The following is a 19,065-nucleotide window of genomic DNA, read 5'->3' as shown; positions in this document are numbered from 1 at the left end:
AGGCACAAAAGAGGAGAAAGATTGTATTGAAGAATAATGTCCACAGAGAGCAATGGAGGTCAAACAGGGCTTTTGGGCAGAGCTGGTTGAGTCGAGGAGGAGAACCCAGGGAGACAGAGATGTGGGCAATGGGAGGCCATTGGACTGAAAGTCAAGAAAATGTAGAATTCAGTACTGACTGCATTGGGAACTCTGTGGGACTTTATATCTATAAAACGAAAGCAGGGTGAGGTCAGGTTTAGCGTCGTGTCATTCCATGATATGAGAAAAGGAAAGGCAGAGACAATGGAAATAAAATGCCTCCTTCACAATCTTACCAGCTCTCTCTACTTTGTGTGTTGAACCCTTAGTATTGGCACTGTGTATTAAAAAGTAAATAAATAAATAAATAAAGCACTACTCTAACTGCTTTCTTAATTCTTCCTTATAGAAGTATTTTTACAAACGATACTGTACTAAGTCACATTTCTAAAAGGAAATGATAACTTGAATGCAGGAACAGAAACCAGGGCCAAAAATTTGTTAATATTTCTTCATTCATTCACTCATCCATTTATCGAATCCACAATATTTGTTGATCACACACTGCATTCCAGACACATGCTAGTGCCTGGTAGATAGTGTTAAGTAAGTAAAAGTGGACCCTGACCTCTTGGAGATACCAGTTTAAAAAATGAATATACACGGGGGCAGCTGGGTGGTTCAGTGGTTGAGTGTTTGTCATGATCTTGGGGTCCTGGGATGGAGTCCCCGAGTCCTGCATCGGGCTCCCTGCTCAGCGGGGAGTCTGCTTCTCCCTCTGCCCCTCCCCCTGCTAGTGCTCTCTCTCTCTCTCTCTCTAGCTTGCTCTCTCTCAAATAAATAAATAAAATGAATATACACATGTAAAAATAAGTATAAATAATGAAAAGTGACATTGAGGAAGCATTAAGGGGAGGGGTGCACATATGCTCTTTGACCTGAAGGACTCCTCTTAGGTAGTGACACCGGAGCTGAGTTCTGAGGAATAAGCACCAGTCTTGGGAAGCTTGGGGAGAGAGTCCCAGGCAGAGGGACAGATGTGTGGAGAATTGGAATTATGGACGGCTGAGCCCACTGGAATGATGGACAGAGTGGTGCACGCAGGTGGGGTGGTGACAGCACCCCGTGCAGGTCCAGGCAACAAGGTTCACTGTCTGTACAGAGTTTAGAGACTCATAAGTCTGGCTAAAGGTTGTTCTGCTTCTTAGTATCACCCACGCTCCAGTAATTCTAGCTTGGTCCTCCTCACCCTTGGGTAGCCGTTGTTTGACAGAAGGTCCGGGTGCCCAGGAGGCTGTGCGGGTGATGTTCCTGCTTCCTCTGGGCTCTGCACTCACCTGCTTGGTGGTCTGAGGTGGTAGGGAGATATCTGGGCTTCTGATCTGCTCCATCCTGGCAGCTGGAGCCCACCCTTTCTCCTCCTCATGGGGAAAAGCTTTCTTGCTCTCCCCTGGTCGTCATCACTGACCTCAGAACTTCTAGGGTCTGAAGTCCAGCACTGGGCTCCTCTGGCCTCCCAGCAGTGAAGACAACATAGTCTCAAGCAGACCTTGTAGGAGAAAGAACACAAAACAGATAACTGTGTGCCCTGCCTCCATGTATCCTCATTGCTACTATTCCTCACAATCCAGCCACTTCTGGGACCTTCCTTCATGTTCCATAAAAGCTAAATGGGCCTAAGGCAACCTTTGAAAAAAAAAAAAAACCCTGTGCCTTTTTATTGACCTGGAGGAAAGAATTTACTAAGAAATTTCCAAATCCCAGTATGTGACAAAATGAGTCATCAGAAAGAATGGCCTGAGATTAATTGTACAAATAAAATGAAACCTTTGATATTGTTCCCTAGGATTGCTTAATCTGAAGGAGAAGAACATAACTTCTTTTGTTTTCTGAGAAGACTTTTCATGAGTGCACCAGAATTACCTGAATCATTTTGCTTCAAAAAGCACAAATCCTTCTCCGAAGTCATTAGGAAACATTTTATAGGGATGGAGCTTCATCATCGGATGGTTAATGAGCAACCTACCAAGCCCTCTGAAGCTCAGGCAGAGTTCCACATGATCTTTCTGTAGACTGGGAAGAAGTTCCATTACTCTTTAGGGGAAACCACATTGAAAGTGGGGTTCAGGGAACATCTGGCTCTTAGAGACATCTGTAATGGTGCAAGCAGCTCAGGTGTTTTTTTAATATTTTATTTATTTATTTGAGAGAGAGCGAGAGAGCACAGGCAAGGGGAGGGGCAGAGGAAGAGGGAGAAGCAGACTCCCTGCTGAGCAGGGTGCCCCATAGGGACTCAATCCCAGGACCCTGAGATTATGACCCGAGCCGAAGGCAGACGCTTAACCGGCTGTGCCCCAAACATGATCATGTTAAGTAATATCTACCAAATATTTTAGTTGATATCCACATGCTGAACGTGTCATGCATTACTGAAAGACACTTCTTAAATTTTAGGGTCTGGAAAAGTGAGACACACAGTGGGACAGGGGTGGGGTTCTAGCACCAAGTTTGGGGGTATTTTTAAAGCCAGGTACACGGGAAGCCTAAAAGGCACAAAGAGTTGTCCCTGATGTTCCAAGTTTCCAGAGTTTCTGATGCTCTTCACCTTTTATTACTGTAAGGGTTGCAGTGTTTCATTTTGGCTTTACTTTTATTATGGGGCCTCCTTCCTTGTACCTTTGCAGTGATTCCCAACCCTCTCTGTGCCTCAGACACAGCCAGGGAACCTTTAAATAACACTAACGCTCGCACCTTACTCGCTATACCCTCCTCCCAAGGTTCTAATTCGGTGGCTAGTAGTGGGATCTGAGTCTGTACTATAAAAGAGATGCTTAGTCAGACTTGAGAACCACTGAGCTGAAACACTGAGCTGGTTCTCACATCAAGGCAACAATCTGGTTAGGGAGACCAGACTTAATGCACAGGAAAAAGGCCAGCGAGCAGCATGAGGAACTGTGTGGTCCTTGTCGTGGGTAGGATGGATCAAGGAGGTTTCACGGATATGAACCATGAACTGGGCTTTGCGGGAACCATACAGCTCCCAAGCAGGTGCAAAGACAGAAGACAGAAATGAACGCAGCATGCTCCTGAATTCGCTGGCGTGTTGTGAGCACAGACGAGAGGAACAGATGAAATTGGAGAGAAAGGTTGGTTTATCAGTGTGCTCTGTTCACCCTGTGCCTTAGTCTTTCAGGCTGCACAGAGCACAACTCTAGGGGGCGCCCTCCACAAGTTAGTCGATGTGGACTCACGCACGCACACTTTTGGTAAATATTCCTTCTCTTCAATCTCCTCCCCGCCACCTTCCCCTGTGTCCCCACTGAAGTCTCATGGTGGTCTCTACTTCCATCTACTTCTTTCTTGTTCACCGTTGTTGTTTTATTTTATTTATTTACTTTTTTACATTTTTAAAAAAGATTTTATTTATCTATTGGAGAAAGAGAGAGTGTGAGAGAGAAAGCACGAGCTGGGGGAGTTGTAGGCAGAGGGAGAGGGTGAAGCAGGTTCCCTGCTGAGCAGGAAGCCCCATGTGGGACTCAGTGCTTCACCGACTGAGCCACCCAGGCGCCCCTCCAGTGTTGTTTTATGACCATGGCTTGAAGTCTTTGCTTGTGTCCCTTTCTCTGTTTTCCCACTTCTGTCCACTGTCCTCTAAGACCCACTTCTACCTTCCTTGATTCCTGAGCCCAATGTCCCCTTTCTTTCTGTTCCCCGGGGTCATCCACAATGACCTCAACATCACAAGCCCTTCCTCTCCTTTCTGGACCGCTCGCTGCCTCTGCTCCAAATCAGCCACCCAACGTGATGGCCCATGAACTCTCATCGGGACCACATTCGGTCAGCAACATTTAGGATTTGGCACCTCTGCCTCCTCTCTAACTCCATAACCGGTCCCATTTCCCATGAGATCACATGCGCTGACTCTGCTTCTGGTCCTTTGTGTTGCTGTCTGCTTGTCTCTCTCCATTTCCACATCCGTCCAGCTCCACCTGTTGTCCGTGAGTTGTCCATTCGGTCTGAATCCCAAGATGAGCTGCTCCTCCCAATCCCCTGTGGTCAGACCTGTTTCCTAACCTTTGTTCTTTGCCCCCCTCACCTTCTCCACCCTTCCTTGATTGAAGAAAACCATGAGCCTTTCTTGTCGCCTCAGCCCACCGAAGCTTCCTCCTGGGTCTCTACAACCGGAGGTTTCAAGCAATGTCCTATTTGTGTTCATGTCCTGCAGCACTTTTCATGATCGCTGCCCCGAATTGTCCCCACCATGTTCCAGAGCCTCTTCCTTCCTTGTCTCAATCCTGTCTCCTTAGTTATTAACCAGTTTGTCGATTTAAATGCAATGGTGGCTTCTTGAGTTCATCTGTATATGCCTGTCTCTATTGATGATAGATCCATATTGGCATAAAGCCTGAAGATCAAACCACAGACTTTCGGGCAAACATTTTAGCCAGTGTGAAGTTCTTTGTATCCCAACCACCTGCTTTTCCTCTTTTGCTTTGCTCAGAGCTGGGATTGTCATCCGGTTTGGGACAGTCAATGTTTCCACTGTTATTCTGTATCTCACCAGCTCTTCATTCTCTTTCACGATCATCTCTGCCCATCTTCCCTGGCTCCTCGTGTTTTTTAATAATGGTAAGAGAAGCTGACCTTAATTGAGGGTTTATTCTTATGGGTCTGATCTGAGCTCAGTGCTTTATCTGTGCAGTCGCAATTCCGTGACCTGATAAAGAAGATGTGATTTTTTTTAATTAAAAAAAAATTTTTTTTTTGAGAGAGAGAGAGCATGAGGGGGGTTGTGCAGAGGGAGAGAGAGAATCTGAAGCAGACTCTACACCCAGCTTGGAGCCCGACTTGGGGCTCGATCTCACGACCCTGAGGTCATGACCTGAGCCGAAATCAAGAGTCAGATGCTCAACCAACTGAATCACCCAGGCGCCCCAAGAAGTTGTGATTATTAAATGTAGAAGGGAACTAAGCACAGAGAGGTTAAGTAAGTTGTCCTAATAACACGACTCTTATGTGGTGGGGTTGAGATTGGAGCCCAGAGGGTTTGCTTCCTGAGCGTGGGTTTACGACCCCTTGACACCAGCACTTTGCCTGCCGCTGTGCAGGACTTGGCCTGGACCCTGCTGCCTCCCTCTGTGCACCGCTCGCTCCCGCTTGGCTTTCACAACCCAACCTGCCACAATCCCTCTCGTCACATCGCCTGATTCCTCATAGACCCTGTGCTCAGGGCCCTGTGGTCTGCCTTCTGCCCATTGCTCTATGAGCATTGGTGGTCCTTCATGGTCAGATCCAGAACCTCCCCTTACACTCCACTCCCTAAGTCCATCTTCCTTCTCGAAATTCTTCCTTCTTTGCACCTGGGCCATATCTTTTTCCGGTTTCTCCTGCAACCTCCCCGACCACTACTTCTTTACCTCTTGCCAGATATCGCTACAGCTAGGTCAGCTTGGAGAAGAATCTGAACACAGAAGCAGGAAGCGGCCCAGGGCAGAAGAGGACTGACCAGTGTCCTGAGCGTGTAGACTGTAGCTTGACTGGGGTGTAGGTGGAACCAGACATGACCTCAAATGCAAAGACCTATAGCCAAAAGACATTGTGAAGGCTGTTTTGCAAACTGCCTGCAGTAACGAGAACCAGGGTGTGTGCGTGCTACGGTCATTCCCCTGGCTTTCATTCCTGGCCCTGCCACTTATGAGCTGACTATAGGTTAGAAAGACAACCTCCCTCAGTTTCACTCATACAAAATGGGTGTGATAATACTATTTAGCTGAGAGGGTTGTGTGAAGGTTAAATGAACTAACCGAGGCACTCAATAAAAGTTACCTCATATTATAATTTATTCATACACCTACTCACCAAATAAACACTGAATGCCTACTATGTGTCAGGCGTATGCGGGATGCTGGGGATACAACGTACGAGTACAGACAGAATACCCACCCTTATGTAGCTTTCAGTCTAGCAGGGGAGATAGCTGTTAGTAATACTTGTGCCTTTATTTACGTAAAGATTTTATGTAATTACTTTAGAGAGAGAGCGCGAGAGAGCACATGCACAAGTGGGGGGAAGGATAGAGGGAGAGGGAGAGAATCCCAAGCAGACTCCATGCTCAGCATGATGTCCAACGCGGGGCCTGATCCCACAACCCTGAGATCATGACCTGAGCCAAAACCAAGAGTTGGAAGTTTAACCGAGCCACTCAGGCGCCCCAGTGCCTTTGTTTACTTAGATCAAGGGTACAGATAAGGCAGTGGTAAGAGTTGAAGTTGGAAAGACAGGATTCGTGAGATCTGAAGAATCCTGTGTCAGCTCAAAGAGAGCATCCTAACTCAATTGGTCACCAAGTGACCAAAGTTTTCAGTAGGGAAGTGACACGAAGCTGCTGCTTTTGATGGGTGGCCTTGGGGCTGGAAGGGCAAGACAGAGAGAAGCAAGACCCTGCTTCTGCTAGTTCTGCAATAGTCCTGGTGAGAATGACAAAGATCTGAACTGGTACTTTGACCATGAGGATGGACAGAAGAGTACTAAGGAATAGAATCATCATGACAATTTCCCAGGTTCTCCACTGGTTTCCTCTTCACCGAGAGTTCCCCTAAGTCCCAGAATCTTCAGAGGTCAGCAGAATTCATAATAACTCTTCCCTCAACCCCAGTGGACAGCCTCTTCCTCTTTCTGGGCCCCAGCTTTCTGTTGGCTTTCCTTCTGCCCTCGTCAGTGCTTTTGTGACCCTGAGCTGCCCCCTGGTGGACACTGGGAGTTCTCAACAGCATAGAACCTTTTCTGGGGTTCACTCAACTCCTGGGACCCACCACTTGTGTGTCTAATTGAACCAGGGGGACACTTTACTTTGCACACACAGGAACTCTGTGCCTGGGTATAGGAAGATTAGGAAAGATTAGATAAATCGGGTTAATATGTTAAGTATGATCACTCGAGTGGGATTCAGAAAGCACTCAGAGGCACCCGGTGTCTCTTGAAGGCAAACTGTCTACTTTCCCCCTTCCTCCTTTCAGCGGACTCTCTGAAAAGATTTTTGAGGAGCCCAAGCAGAGGGGGCTTATTTGGTGTCCTCTGGGAATGTGGGCCCAGCGTCACAAGTGTTGTCAAAGCTCTTAACTTTTCTTAAAGCTTTTAACTTTTTAAGAGAAGCTGGAAAGCCCGACGACATGAAATATTCCAGTATTTTTCATGTTGTAATTTAAAATGTTTAGACAAGAAAAATTAACTCTATAGCTACCCATTTTCAATTCACAATTGTGTAATTATGTAGCTCTGTGTGGTGGACTATCAGTTCCCAAACGCTAGACCTACAAATGACAGCAGTAATTAGTGGCAAATTTTCCCTGATTTACAGTGAAATTAAAAAAGAAAGACAGTGAAATAAGTTTTTCCATATAGCTAAATCTATCTAATATAAAGGATGGCTTTTTTCTCTCCTGTGATTGTATCCTTATATATTTTGTTAAAATAGTTCTGTTTTGCATGTACATTTATGTTAAAGTATCTTTTATTTTACAAAATGTTGATTTTGCTTCTCATGTATTCAGTTGGCAAAATTAAGAGTTGGTGACTTAACATTGCCTGTTGTATTTAGCTCCGTTTTATTTGTTATTTAAATTTAAAAGACAGGGCATCCCTACTAAGATAAGGGCGACTCGATGAAAGTTTTTGAGCAGTATTTGTGCTTAAAAAGGACTACTCCTCTGAGGTACCTGGATGGCTCAGTTGGTCAAGTGTCCGACTCTTGATTTTGGCTCAGGTCGTGATCTCAGGGTCGTGGGATTGAGCCCCACGCTGAGCTCTGGGCTCAGCATGGAGTCTGCTTGAGATTCTCTCCCTCTCCCTCCCCCTTTGCCTCTCTTCCTGCTCACACTCTTTCTCTAAAATAAATAAAATCTTAAAAAAAAAAAAAAGAAAGGACTATGTCTTGACCTTATAGTTGATGTGGAAGATGCATTGGTTGGAGAGACACTTGAGGTCCAGGGTGTGACAGTCATAGGGTGTGACAACATAGAACAATTTTTACTTTATTCCTTTGTTTTGTGACTGAGGACACGGAGACATATGAAGGGAAGAGATTTGTTCAAGGTCACCAGGGAAATAGTAGCAGAACCACGATGACAAGCCAGTTTCCTGATAGCAGATACACGTCCTTTGAACTGCTCGGGTCACTTCTGTGTCAGCCAGACAGAAAACCCGGGACGCGGCTGAGCCCAACTGGTGACGAGGTCTAGTCAAGGGATGACTTCAGGGTAGTAGAAAAGTGATCTGTGTAATTGTGCATTTCTACTGCATTTCGGACCCCTGTATCGTGCTCATTTCCTTTTGGGGTACAGAAGCTCACCTCTTATCTGCTACTGAGCTGACTTTCCGTTAGGATGTTTCTTTCATGAGTTGGGCCTTGGGCTTAAAAGCACCTTTCAAAAGCTCACTGGATGTGGTATCTGGCAATGTTAGAACGTGAATTGATTAGCAAATGTACCACCCCAGCTTTGTCACTCAGGTCTGCCTCAGCTGGTGCTTATTAACCGGAATCTGTGCTTCTTTAACTTTGTATTCCTATTGGTGAGCTTGTGTGTGTGTGTGTGTGTGTGTGTGCGCGTGCTATATTCCCAACTGGTAAATATATTTCACGGGGTGAAGAGTAGTGCATTTTATCCTCCTCCCTGTCCCCCGGCAACTGCGGCTGGCGCCCAGGAGAGGTCTGACTTTGTTACCAAATTAAAGAATGACCGAATAAGCAGGAACAATAATTTTCCATAAATTGAGCCCCATCTCTGTGCCCGGTATTATTCTAAGTGCCTTTTTTTTTTTTTTTAAGTCTCTAATTAAAATCAGTCTGAGAATATTCAGTATCTCCCTACCATATGCCAGGGCTGTGTTAGTACTGGGGATATGACTCGAATCGATTCCAGTGATGAGTGGAATGATGCAGCCTCTGTCCGCAGGGCTCTGGCAACCTGAACTTGGACGCCTCCCCTCACTTGTGCAACCTCTCCCCATGCCTGCGACACGTGATTATAAACCATTAAGGAAAGAATGAGAGTTATCTAGTTGCGGCCAACCAGTGCCAGCATCAGGAAAGGCTTGATAAAGTAAAAATTCAGTGATGGCACGAAGGACAGACAGGTCAACAGGCATCCAGTTGGGCAGAGAGGGGAAAAAAGGATTTGTGCGGAGGGAGCAGTGAGGGCAGGGGCTCAGATGGAAGGACCAGAACATGAGATATTGAAAACAGAAGAGAGGTCCAGAAGGAGGGGCAGAGTGGGCACAGAGGTCGGCTTTGGTCTTACTGGTAAGCTCCCATTGTGCTTTGCAAAGCTCCTTTGAACACTTTCGAAATAAAAAGCGTCGAATCCAGTTAATTAAGTCATTTGTTATTTATATGTTATTTGTCTAAAATAGGTCTTTTCCACTGCACCGGGTTCCTTGAGTACAGGGGGCCATACATCATTGTGTCATCACCTAGGGTGACCCTAAATCCCTCCCATATGCCTATTTTGTCTTCAGTGAAATCCTGCCTTTCTATCCACCCACCAGAGAGTTTCCTCCCTGACCTGAGTCTGCAATATTGTTTCCATGTTTTCCCTCATTAGGTGGACACATCTGTATGCCAGGCAATCTAGGAAATCCCAAGAGCTTCCTCATGGATTTAAGCTTGGATTTAAGCCTAGGCATGATGGAGACCAAAGATCTCACCTACAAAGCAATCTATTGCAATCTGGAAACACTTGAGCTTTAAGTGACGGGGTGAGGATTTTTCTCTTATGGGGGTTCCATTATACCTGTATTGCAAAATCTGCTTTTGTGTTTCCCGTCTCAGCCTGTCTGCCAGGCAGCCTACCAGAATGACTTGGGTCAAGTGTGGCGGTGGGTGAGAGAAGACAGAGCCTATATCAACGTTCGAGATGGCTTGAATGGAGACACTCCCCTGATCTGTGCTTGTAGGCGAGGACACCTGAGAATCGTTTCCTTCCTTTTAAAAAGAAATGCTGATGTGAACCTCAAAAACCGGGTGAGGCCATGACACATGAATGGGGAGGGTCACTGACCATGGTTACCCTTTCTCTTCACAGCAGTGAAGTAGTGAATGCCGTCCTCTTGTTGCTCGTAGCTCCTGATACCAACTTTTTTTTTTTTTTGCCTTACTTTAGAGGGACAGACACATACTATTCTATTAAGCTAAAAAGCCAAATAAATCACAGTTCAGTCAGCAGGCATATTTTGTGGTAAATTATGTCCTCGTACTTCTGAAAAGAAAGGTCCTTGTTCACTCGTTTGACTAGTGAGAGCTTCTTCCTTTCTTTTCCTCCTCCTCCCCATGCTGTTCCCTGCCTTCCCGCTTCCCTCTTTGGCTCCTCCTCCTCACTATCACAGAAGTAATGAGAAAGATTTCCTGGAAAAAAACATTGACCTCCTGGTGTTATGTCATTAGGTTTTTGCCTCCTGGGTCAATGTTCTCCAGAAGATCCTACAGTTTGCTTTTGGGTTGAAGAATGCTAGTGAGACATTTAAGGACAAACAAGCTCATGAACCAGAGGTTCCTTGAAAGCCACACAGAAAGGCATAAAGATTGTATTTAAGATGCAGTGTTAGCTGATGGGATCTTCAGAATCAAGGAAGAGCAGAATACGTGTGTATTGCCATGAGCATCCTTTCAGAACAACTTCCAACATTCTGAATGTGTCTGCATCATAGCAACAAGCAACATTTGAAGTACACTGAGTAAATATAAAAAGTCATTACTTGTAATAATTATGAGTGCCCTGTCCCCACTCACATACATTCAGTGAGGAAAAGCAGCCTATAGGGCCCCCCTTGCCCCTTCTGGTTCAAGACCAGCTCATTTGCAGCAATAACATATTATCAGAAAATGGATTGCTCCTGGACCTTCTTGTTTATAGCTACTGTTTTTTTTTTTTTTTTTTTGCTTGGTTGGGTTTAAAAACAAGTCAGGCCTGCACTGAATCTCACAGATATGCAGCTTAGTGGAGTATGACACACTCTCCCTAGCTCACAGCTGAGGAACCAGATGTGTGTGCTTGCAGTGAGTGGGAGTGATAAAGACAGATGTCTGTGGGTTCATGACCTCTGTCGGGAGACGTATTTATTCGGAAGCTGTGGGCAGGAGATGTTGGTCAACACAGGGATTGGCCCGAGAAGGGACAGAACCTGAGCCAGCCTGCTGGGATCCTCTGGTAATCATGAACATCTTGGAAAGGACTTGAGGGATACGTTAGAAAAATAGAGATATTATCACAAAAAGGGTTGGGCTTACATTTTCTGTTTTTAAAATATTTTTAATGGCTTTTAAATGTTTAATCTTCTTAATTTTCCCCCAATGTTAATCTTGGCACATTAATAATTTAACCAGTGCCTTCTCATTTCTTAAATCTATGTTTAGGACTTATTTTCAGAAGTACTAAATAAACAAAGGCCTTAAAATAAAACACACAGTTCTGCTGGCAATTCATATGCACATGCCTAATAGAGAACATCAATTCTATGGAAAGCAAATTAAATTAAAACATAAATATACCTTTTTTTTTTTTTTGGCTTGTCAAATTGACCAGGATTAAAAAAGGAAACCGAGTGTTGATCATGAAGGAAGTTTAAATCATTATGATTTTACCAGAGCACAATTTAACAATACAATATGAAAAGCATTCATGCCTTTCACATCAGCAATTATACTTTTAGAAACTTTTGCTAAGGATGAATTTGGAAATGTTGACAAAGCTTTATGAGTGAGGATGTCCAAGCAGCATAATTTATAAAAATAAAAAGTTAAAATCTTGGAAAGTCCAACAGATAGGGTTTGGTTAAATAAATTAGAATAGCTCCATTCAATAGAAAGACATGCAGCTATTATAGTCATATGTTTAGAAGTTTTAAATGGCATAGAAAATGCACGAATTCTAAATGTGAGTTAAAAAAAGCAGATATGATTTTGCATATGCAGTATGATCCCACATTTTAAAATTCCACATAATGCATTTATTTTATTTTATTTTATTTTAATATTTTATTTATTTGACAGAGAGAGAGAGAGTACAAGCAGGGGGAGCAGCAGAGGGAGAGGAAGAAGCAGGCTCCCCACTGAGCAGGGAGCCCGATGTGGGGCTCGATCTAGGACCCTGGGATCATGACCCAAGCCAAAGGCAGACGCATAACTGACTGAGCCACCCAGGCGCCCCCACATAATGCATTTTAAAAGACTGGAAGACACTACAGCCAAAATGTCAACAATTATTTCTGGGCTATGATAATGGGTGATTTTAAATTCTGTCATTATATCCTTGTTTAGTTTACAAATTTTTTACAGAGAGCATATTACCTTGATATTAAAAAAACAAAAATTATTCTTATTTAAGAACTGTGCCTCCCCCAAGTTGAAATTAACCTCTCTTTTCTCTCTTTTCCCATTGATTTGGTTGGTATTCCAATCATCATGGCCTGTTTTGCATTATATTTATTGTGTTTGTTTCTGTCTACCTTTCTTTGATTATGAGGCCATGAGGCTTTACATCTGCCCACAGCCCGTAGAAGCTTAAGTCTGTTACCTGATAAATAGTCACATATTTGAAGAATTAAATTGACTTATTTCCATTCTTCCAGCACTGTATGTATGCATGTACAAACAGGGAAGATATGCCACGTGGTTAAGATTTTCCCAGAAACAAACCACAAAATGAATAATTGTATACCAGAGATGTGTCAGGGATAACGATAGCTTTTCACACTGAACTCAGTCTATGTTTCTATCTCAATGTATTTTTTCCCCAAAAAACTAACATGTGTGTGAGAATCCATCTTATTTTTAAAAAAATATTTATTTATAGATTTTCGAGAGAGACTGTGCGTGAGAGGGGGAGGGGCAGAAGGAGAGAGAGAGAGAGAATCTCAAGCAGACTTCCTGCGGAGCCCACGGGGGGCTCGATCCCACAACCCTGAGATCATGACCTGAGGCGAAACCAAGAGTTGGTTGCTAACTGACTGAGCCACCCAGGCGCCCTGAGAATCTTCAGATTATACAATGGAGAAGTGGCCTTATTAATCAGACACACTCCACAGAAAGAGTTGCCATGGGTACCATAAAAATAAAAAGCACAAACCAACCTTTTTTAAAAAATAATGTAGTTTTTTTTTGTTTTTTTTTTTAAAGTAAGCTCTACTGCCCAACATGGGGCTTGAACTCACAAACCTGAGATCAAAAGTCTCATGCTCTACCGACTGAGCCAGCCAGGCGCCCCACAAACGAAACTTTCTGATATGGCAATCTGAAAATATGAAATTTGAAATAAATATTAATAAAAAATTTATTTTCTCTATTTTGTTTTCTTAATTTTCAGAAAGAGAGAAACTGCTTGCATTATGCTGTGAAGAAAAAATTTACCTTCTTTGATTACCTACTCATTATCCTCTTAATGCCCGTTCTGCTTATTGGGTATTTCCTCATGGTGAGTAACACCAGTGTGATCAAAGGGTAAACGGGGAGGAGATCAACAGCATGACTCATCAAGTTTTGCTGGGCCAGTCAGATGTAGAGAAACAGTAACAAAATAAGCTCCTGGTTCTTATTCTGTGCCTAACATAACATAAAAAAAAAAAAGAAGAAGAAAAAATAATTATTTCTAAAAAAAAAATGACATTTCCAACATCTATTTAATGCTGGCATTGCAGGAAAGTGAGAAGAAAGGTAGCCAACTAGGTTAATCTGTGGTAAAATCATCTGTGCGATGTTTATTTAGAAAAATAAGTTAATCTTGATTAAGAATCATCCAAAGAAAGCAGAAAACCCCAAATATTAAAAAAAAATTCCCCTGCCACGTCTTTTCTCCTTTTTGGTCAAAAGAGCTTGTGTCTTTGTACACATCTTTGAGTTTCTGATTTTTCTGGACCTGCCCTTGTTGTGTGTTAAAAAGCAGATCCCAAGAGATTTGCAGCCAGAAGTTGAGAAACACGGAACATCTTTATAGAGCATTTCAAGCCAACATTTTACCTTGACAGAGTTGAATAACAAAAGATATAGTTGGTGTAGGAATGCATTCATTTTATGAGTAGAAGATGAAGCTTGAGATGGTTATTTTTGTTTTTTCAAATTGAGTGATAGCTTTGCACTAACTCATTCCCTTCTTCCCACCTTGTTACCTGGAGTCCGGTTCCATCGTTGAGAGATGACTCAGCAGATGTGTCACTTAATCCAATTAAATGACCAAGCTCCTTTCCCTCTGTAGCTAATAGACCATGCATGTTAGTTACTTTTGCTACCAGAGGCTTCAGAACAGAGTCTGCCAGTTGGAAGTGTAATTACCTCCTTGGGTATTTAAATGTCACAGAACTTGTGGAACTCTAATCAAATATGATCCTGCCGATTTTGATGCTTGGATTTATGGGAAAAAGAAAACATAAGTCCCTGATAAACACATAATCTGCTTCTATCCTGGAAAAGTTCTTGAAAATTAACTGCATATTTAGTACAGAGCTTTGGTATATTTGTAGTTTCAGGGCGGGCGAGGGACCTACCATTCATTTCCAAAACGATCACAAGGGTGATGAGCAAGACTCGTTCAGAATTTGTTGACACACAACCTTGCTTTCTAAGACCGTCGGAGGTTTAAAAGCTGGAGGCTTTGGCAAAAATACTGATGGTAATGAATAACTGCCTCTGATTGCGCAATTTATCCTACTTATTCATGGGGCCGGAAACTGCACATTTGTGATGCACAAGGCGTAAGAGAACATTTTAGAGGAAGGGACCAGAAAGGACTGTGTTACTTCAGAGAAAGGTAGGAGGAGACAGGCAGTTTCCACGTTGACGCGGGAGGGAATTAAAAGAAAGAAGGAAAGTGGGTGGGGCTTCCTGCAAGGCAAAAGGGATGACCTTCAGGACTTGCCCATCTGTTCCCTTCGAGAGCTGTGCTCCCTAAAGCAATGGGATGTTGGGGGGATGCTCAAACTGTCCTGTGGTCAGAATCTCAGGGGACTGGGCAGGAAACGTGGATGTCTGAGGAGTCTCGTTCATTTCGTTCCTTTGTTCGTTCATTCAGCACATACTTACTGTGGACCCACTCTGTGCACACACTGCTGGGTGGGAGGGATGCAGTGGGGAAGCAAACAGGTGTAGTCCTTGTCCTCGAGAGAGTTAGAGAGTAGTGAAGAATGGGTCATTAATGAAATAACCACAGAACGCATGTAAAATTACTACAAAGTAGGTGATACAGGGAGGTGATCTTCTCCCAGAAGAGAGAGATTTCACCCAGCCGGGTAGGTCAGGGAAAGCCTCCTGGAGGAAGAGGGGCTTGGGCTGGGATATTAAAGATGGATTTACCAGGCAAAGAAGGGAGGTCTAACATGGGGCCCCCGAATTTACATTTCCAATTTCCCGGGTGCTGATGCTGCTATTCCAGGACGGCACTCTGAGAAATCCAGGCTTTCCCTGACTGATATTGGAGGGGGCGGGGTGGTGGGGGAAATTTTAAGAAAGGTGCATAGACGTATAGACATGTTGGGGTTAAAATAAATCCTGTTGAGTAGAGTAGTCTAGGCATAAGATGGAGAAAAATTTCGTCAATGAACCTCTTCTGTACTTGCTGTTTGTAACAGGTGTCAAAGACCAAGCAGAATGAGGCTCTTGTCCGAACGTTGCTCAATGCTGGTGTCGACGTGAATGCCAAAGACTGTGTAAGTTCGTGTGTTTAGTCATTTTGAAAGACTATTCAAAATGGTTTTTGCAGGCAATGTCTTTGTCACCTACAAAGTTACTTGCTTTATTTTCCTAGACACTTCGACATTTTCCTTTGCTTTCTTTATATTCCATTGTCTTTCCTTCTTTTCGTTTTCACTGCTAGTCAGGCCACCTTGAAGTGGTTTGATGGTGCCACTAAAGTCATGGGAATAAAATCTTTATTGGCGAGAGGACATTTTTTTTTAAAAGAACCGCTCCCCCTTTGGTGAGAAGCTATGAGAAATGAAGGCTCTGCTAAGAAACTTCCATCCTCCGTAGTTAAGACGCTGGAGGCCGAATGCCTACATGTCAGTCTAGGCTTGTCACTTTTTGTCTGTGTGTGTTGTGGCCAGGCATAAACTTATTGGACTCTCGGTTTTCTCACCTGTAAAGTGAGGACGTTGATAGCACCCATCTTGCAAGGCTGTGTGCCTGGCGCTTAGTAAGCTCAGCGAGTACCAGCCGCTGCAGCCAAACTCCCAGCCCACCTGTAAGAGAGGCCCCATCTGTAAACTAGATCGGTAAGGATCAAGGTCACAGAGCCCAGGTGGTGCTGAGGGCAGTGACCGCCGAGCGGCAGCCCCTAACTTCTTCCTGTTTCTAAATATCAGGTTTTGTTTTCACCTTTCGCCCCTGCACGCCTCTTCCTCGCTTAAATGATCATAAATGGATCAAATGTTTATTTGTATGAGCTTTTATTTGCTTCTATTGATTGGATGAAATTTTGACTTCCCAATTCTGTATTGAAAAAGTAGGCAAGTTGAAATTTGAGTCGAAAAGAACCAATATTTTCTTTGTGGCCCCTAATTCATTTTATGTTGTGTGTATCTGTGTGCGTGCGTGCGTGTTACCGTTTTGTTTTGTGATGGAGAAAATGTGCCCATCGCTGTTTCTATTCATTATTTACATCGTCTTAGTTTTGGTTATATTGGTATTGTATGTTTAGATGGAGGTAGCTCCATGTGCCTGTGTGTGCATGTGTGTATGTGTGTGTGGGGGGAGAACACAAGAGAATAAGTTTATGAAATGCATGTTTTTCCTTTTATTTAAAATAGGATTTTTGGATTAATTGGAGTAGATGACCACTGTGCTCCACCATTTCCGTAGATAACTTTGAAATGTATTAAGTAAGATGTTATTAAAGATTAGGTAAAAGATTTGTTGAAGATTTTTCTTGGTCTTCTCATTTAAATTCAAAAGGTTGAAAACTTTGTGATGAAAATTGCTCTAGGATATTTTTCTCGTTCTCAGTGTGTCTCTAGCTGGATGATTACGTTCCTGTGCACACCCGTGTGCCCCCATATGCATGCAGACACACCTTCCCCACCATTTTTCTAAAACGGAATGTTCAGATCGTTTTTCCACCTTTAAGTGATGCGGTGCATTGTATTTTCAGGGAATTAGACTATTTATTTCACATGGGAACGTTCAGCGCCAGATCTTCCACTTACCATCTCACCACTTAAAAAAATGAGTGATCGCAACATTATTCGCTATGATCTCAGAAGAGTTAATAAGGTCTGATATTTTGTCCACATACCAAAGCCATGGTGGCTTGGCTGCATTTTGAAAAGCAAAATTGGGGGGCACAAACACCCTAGCTGTACATTTCTTATCACTTGGAGTTAGTGTTTTAAACTGGTACCAACAGAGCAGATCCACTATTTCAGAACAAGAATACAAGCTCCAGGAAACCTGTATGGGCGGCTTCTCCATAGAGCTGCGCTGCTCCTCTCACTGTGCTAGGACAGTATGAGCACAGCTGCCTTCTTCAGCTTGTGGGGACTTTAATCAACAACCACAGAGGATGATATTTGCAAAAAGGCCCATGAGGGGACCCGTTGGGAGAAAAGATGGCAAGATGATCAAGGGGGTCATCGCCCAGACATATGGAATCCTACCAAGAATCCCTGAGATAATTCGGCAGTAGCGTTGTTTAAGTTGGGAACAGAAAATGAGAGAGGAAGATCTTAAGGGCTTATAGGACATGAATTATATGCACGTTGAGGTGGGAAAGGCGTGTTAAGTACGAGAAATGTAGTTGTGCATAGATGGCTTGCGACTGGTTTGCTTAGCTGTAGGCTGTGAGATGTGACACGACACCTGCTAGGGTCGGTGGAGCCCACTGACGAGCCGCAGCGTCGGTCCTCTGTTTCAGGATGGCTGCACCGCGCTACATTATGCTTGCCAAATGAAAAACCAGACCCTTATTCCTCTGCTGCTGGAAGCTCGTGCTGACCCCATGATCAAGAACAAGGTAAGCATCTGTGGACCGTTGTCTGAAGTCTCTTCCAGCAGCATCATCTTCTCATTTTAACTTTGTATTGAAGTGAATTAATTGGCTCTGATGTTGTTAACAGCAAAACTAATTGTCCTCATTAAGCAATGAAGTTATCCTATTACTGTTGGAGCCGAATGACATTTAAAGCCTTTACCAAGCATGTGAGTCAGTCAGTCTGGACTCTTCGCTAGACCTTTTGCTTTGACGTTGGACTGTATTGGAGATAAATAACTCTAATTTCTTTTTCTCTTCAGCGTGGTGAGAGTTCCCTGGATATTGCGCGGAGATTAAAGTTTTCTCAGATTGAATTAATGCTAAGGAAAGCATCATAATCTTTGTGGCCTTGCATGGAGAAGTAGAAAAAGTTAAAGGACTGGATTCTATCTCCATTTTGGACAATTGCTCTGTGGACCGTTGAACCTGGATGCTATGATTTTTTTGGTAACCATAATGGTGGTTTCCATAGTTAACATTTTGGAAGAGCTTTGTATTTAGAATTTTCTTTTGCCCAGTGGAGTTCACCATGGTCACGATCCTTCTAGGAGAAACACTAAAGCTCTTGGAGGCTCCATTTTGGTCCAAAAAAAGGTGACGTTTCAAACTCAGTCTCTTCCGAAGAAGAGGATCAGAGTTACCTGGTTCGGTTTTCTCAGCTGTGTGGCTCTTACCAAGAGGCTGTCCTGTGGATATCATGCCCAGAAGACAACTCTTTCTCTCCGTCCTTTTTGAGTAGTAAGAGGAAGATTCAAAGTATCCATATTTGTATAGACTGATATGTTAGGGGGATGGGAGGTGAGCTTCATATGTAAATATTTACTTGGTAAAACAACGTCAATAAAATCATCCATCAGTCGTCAGGGGAGGGAGTATTTATGCCACAGTAATTGGCAAATGCTACAAGTCAGAACTTTTTCTTTTTCTTTCCAGAGAGCCAATTTCTTTTTTTTTAAATTTATTTGAGAGAGAGAGAGAGAGAGAGAGCACAGCCAGGGGGAGGGGCAGAGGAAGAGGGAGAAGCAGATTCCCCGCTGAG

At 43.5% G+C, this 19,065-nt stretch overlaps 1 protein-coding gene and 1 non-coding gene across 2 annotated transcripts; one reads left to right on the top strand and one right to left on the bottom strand.

Moving 5' to 3' along the window:
• The first annotated feature begins 3,029 nt into the window (after positions 1–3,029).
• ANKRD22 (ankyrin repeat domain 22) lies at positions 3,030–18,809 on the top strand. The gene is made up of 6 exons (XM_064595531.1): positions 3,030–3,167; positions 9,848–10,039; positions 13,377–13,484; positions 15,631–15,708; positions 17,910–18,008; positions 18,287–18,809. The coding sequence occupies exons 1-6, from the start codon at positions 3,030–3,032 to the stop codon at positions 18,362–18,364; spliced, it is 693 nt and encodes a 230-aa protein (XP_064451601.1). The 3' UTR covers positions 18,365–18,809.
• Positions 13,200–13,272, bottom strand: TRNAK-UUU (transfer RNA lysine (anticodon UUU)). The gene has a single exon. It is a non-coding gene; the product is annotated as a tRNA-Lys (tRNA).
• Positions 18,810–19,065: the final 256 nt, after the last annotated feature.

The sequence above is a fragment of the Mirounga angustirostris genome, unplaced genomic scaffold (genome assembly GCF_029215605.1).
Source record: "Mirounga angustirostris isolate CCGP_5_RB_7025 unplaced genomic scaffold, mMirAng1.0.hap1 SCAF_6, whole genome shotgun sequence".
NCBI lineage: Eukaryota > Metazoa > Chordata > Mammalia > Carnivora > Phocidae > Mirounga > Mirounga angustirostris.
The sequence above is the reverse complement of the archived record's forward strand: the minus strand, read 5'-3'. Positions and strand labels throughout refer to the sequence as shown.

Bases quoted from the DNA above. Each gene is read 5' to 3' on its own strand.
- ANKRD22 (XM_064595531.1), top strand. From the start codon at position 3,030: ATGAACTGGGCTTTGCGGGAACCATACAGCTCCCAAGCAGGTGCAAAG. The intron at 3,168-9,847 runs GTTGGTTTATCA...TTCCCGTCTCAG, and splicing joins AGATGAAATTGGAGAGAAAG to CCTGTCTGCCAGGCAGCCTA. The intron at 15,709-17,909 runs GTAAGTTCGTGT...CCTCTGTTTCAG, and splicing joins ACGTGAATGCCAAAGACTGT to GATGGCTGCACCGCGCTACA.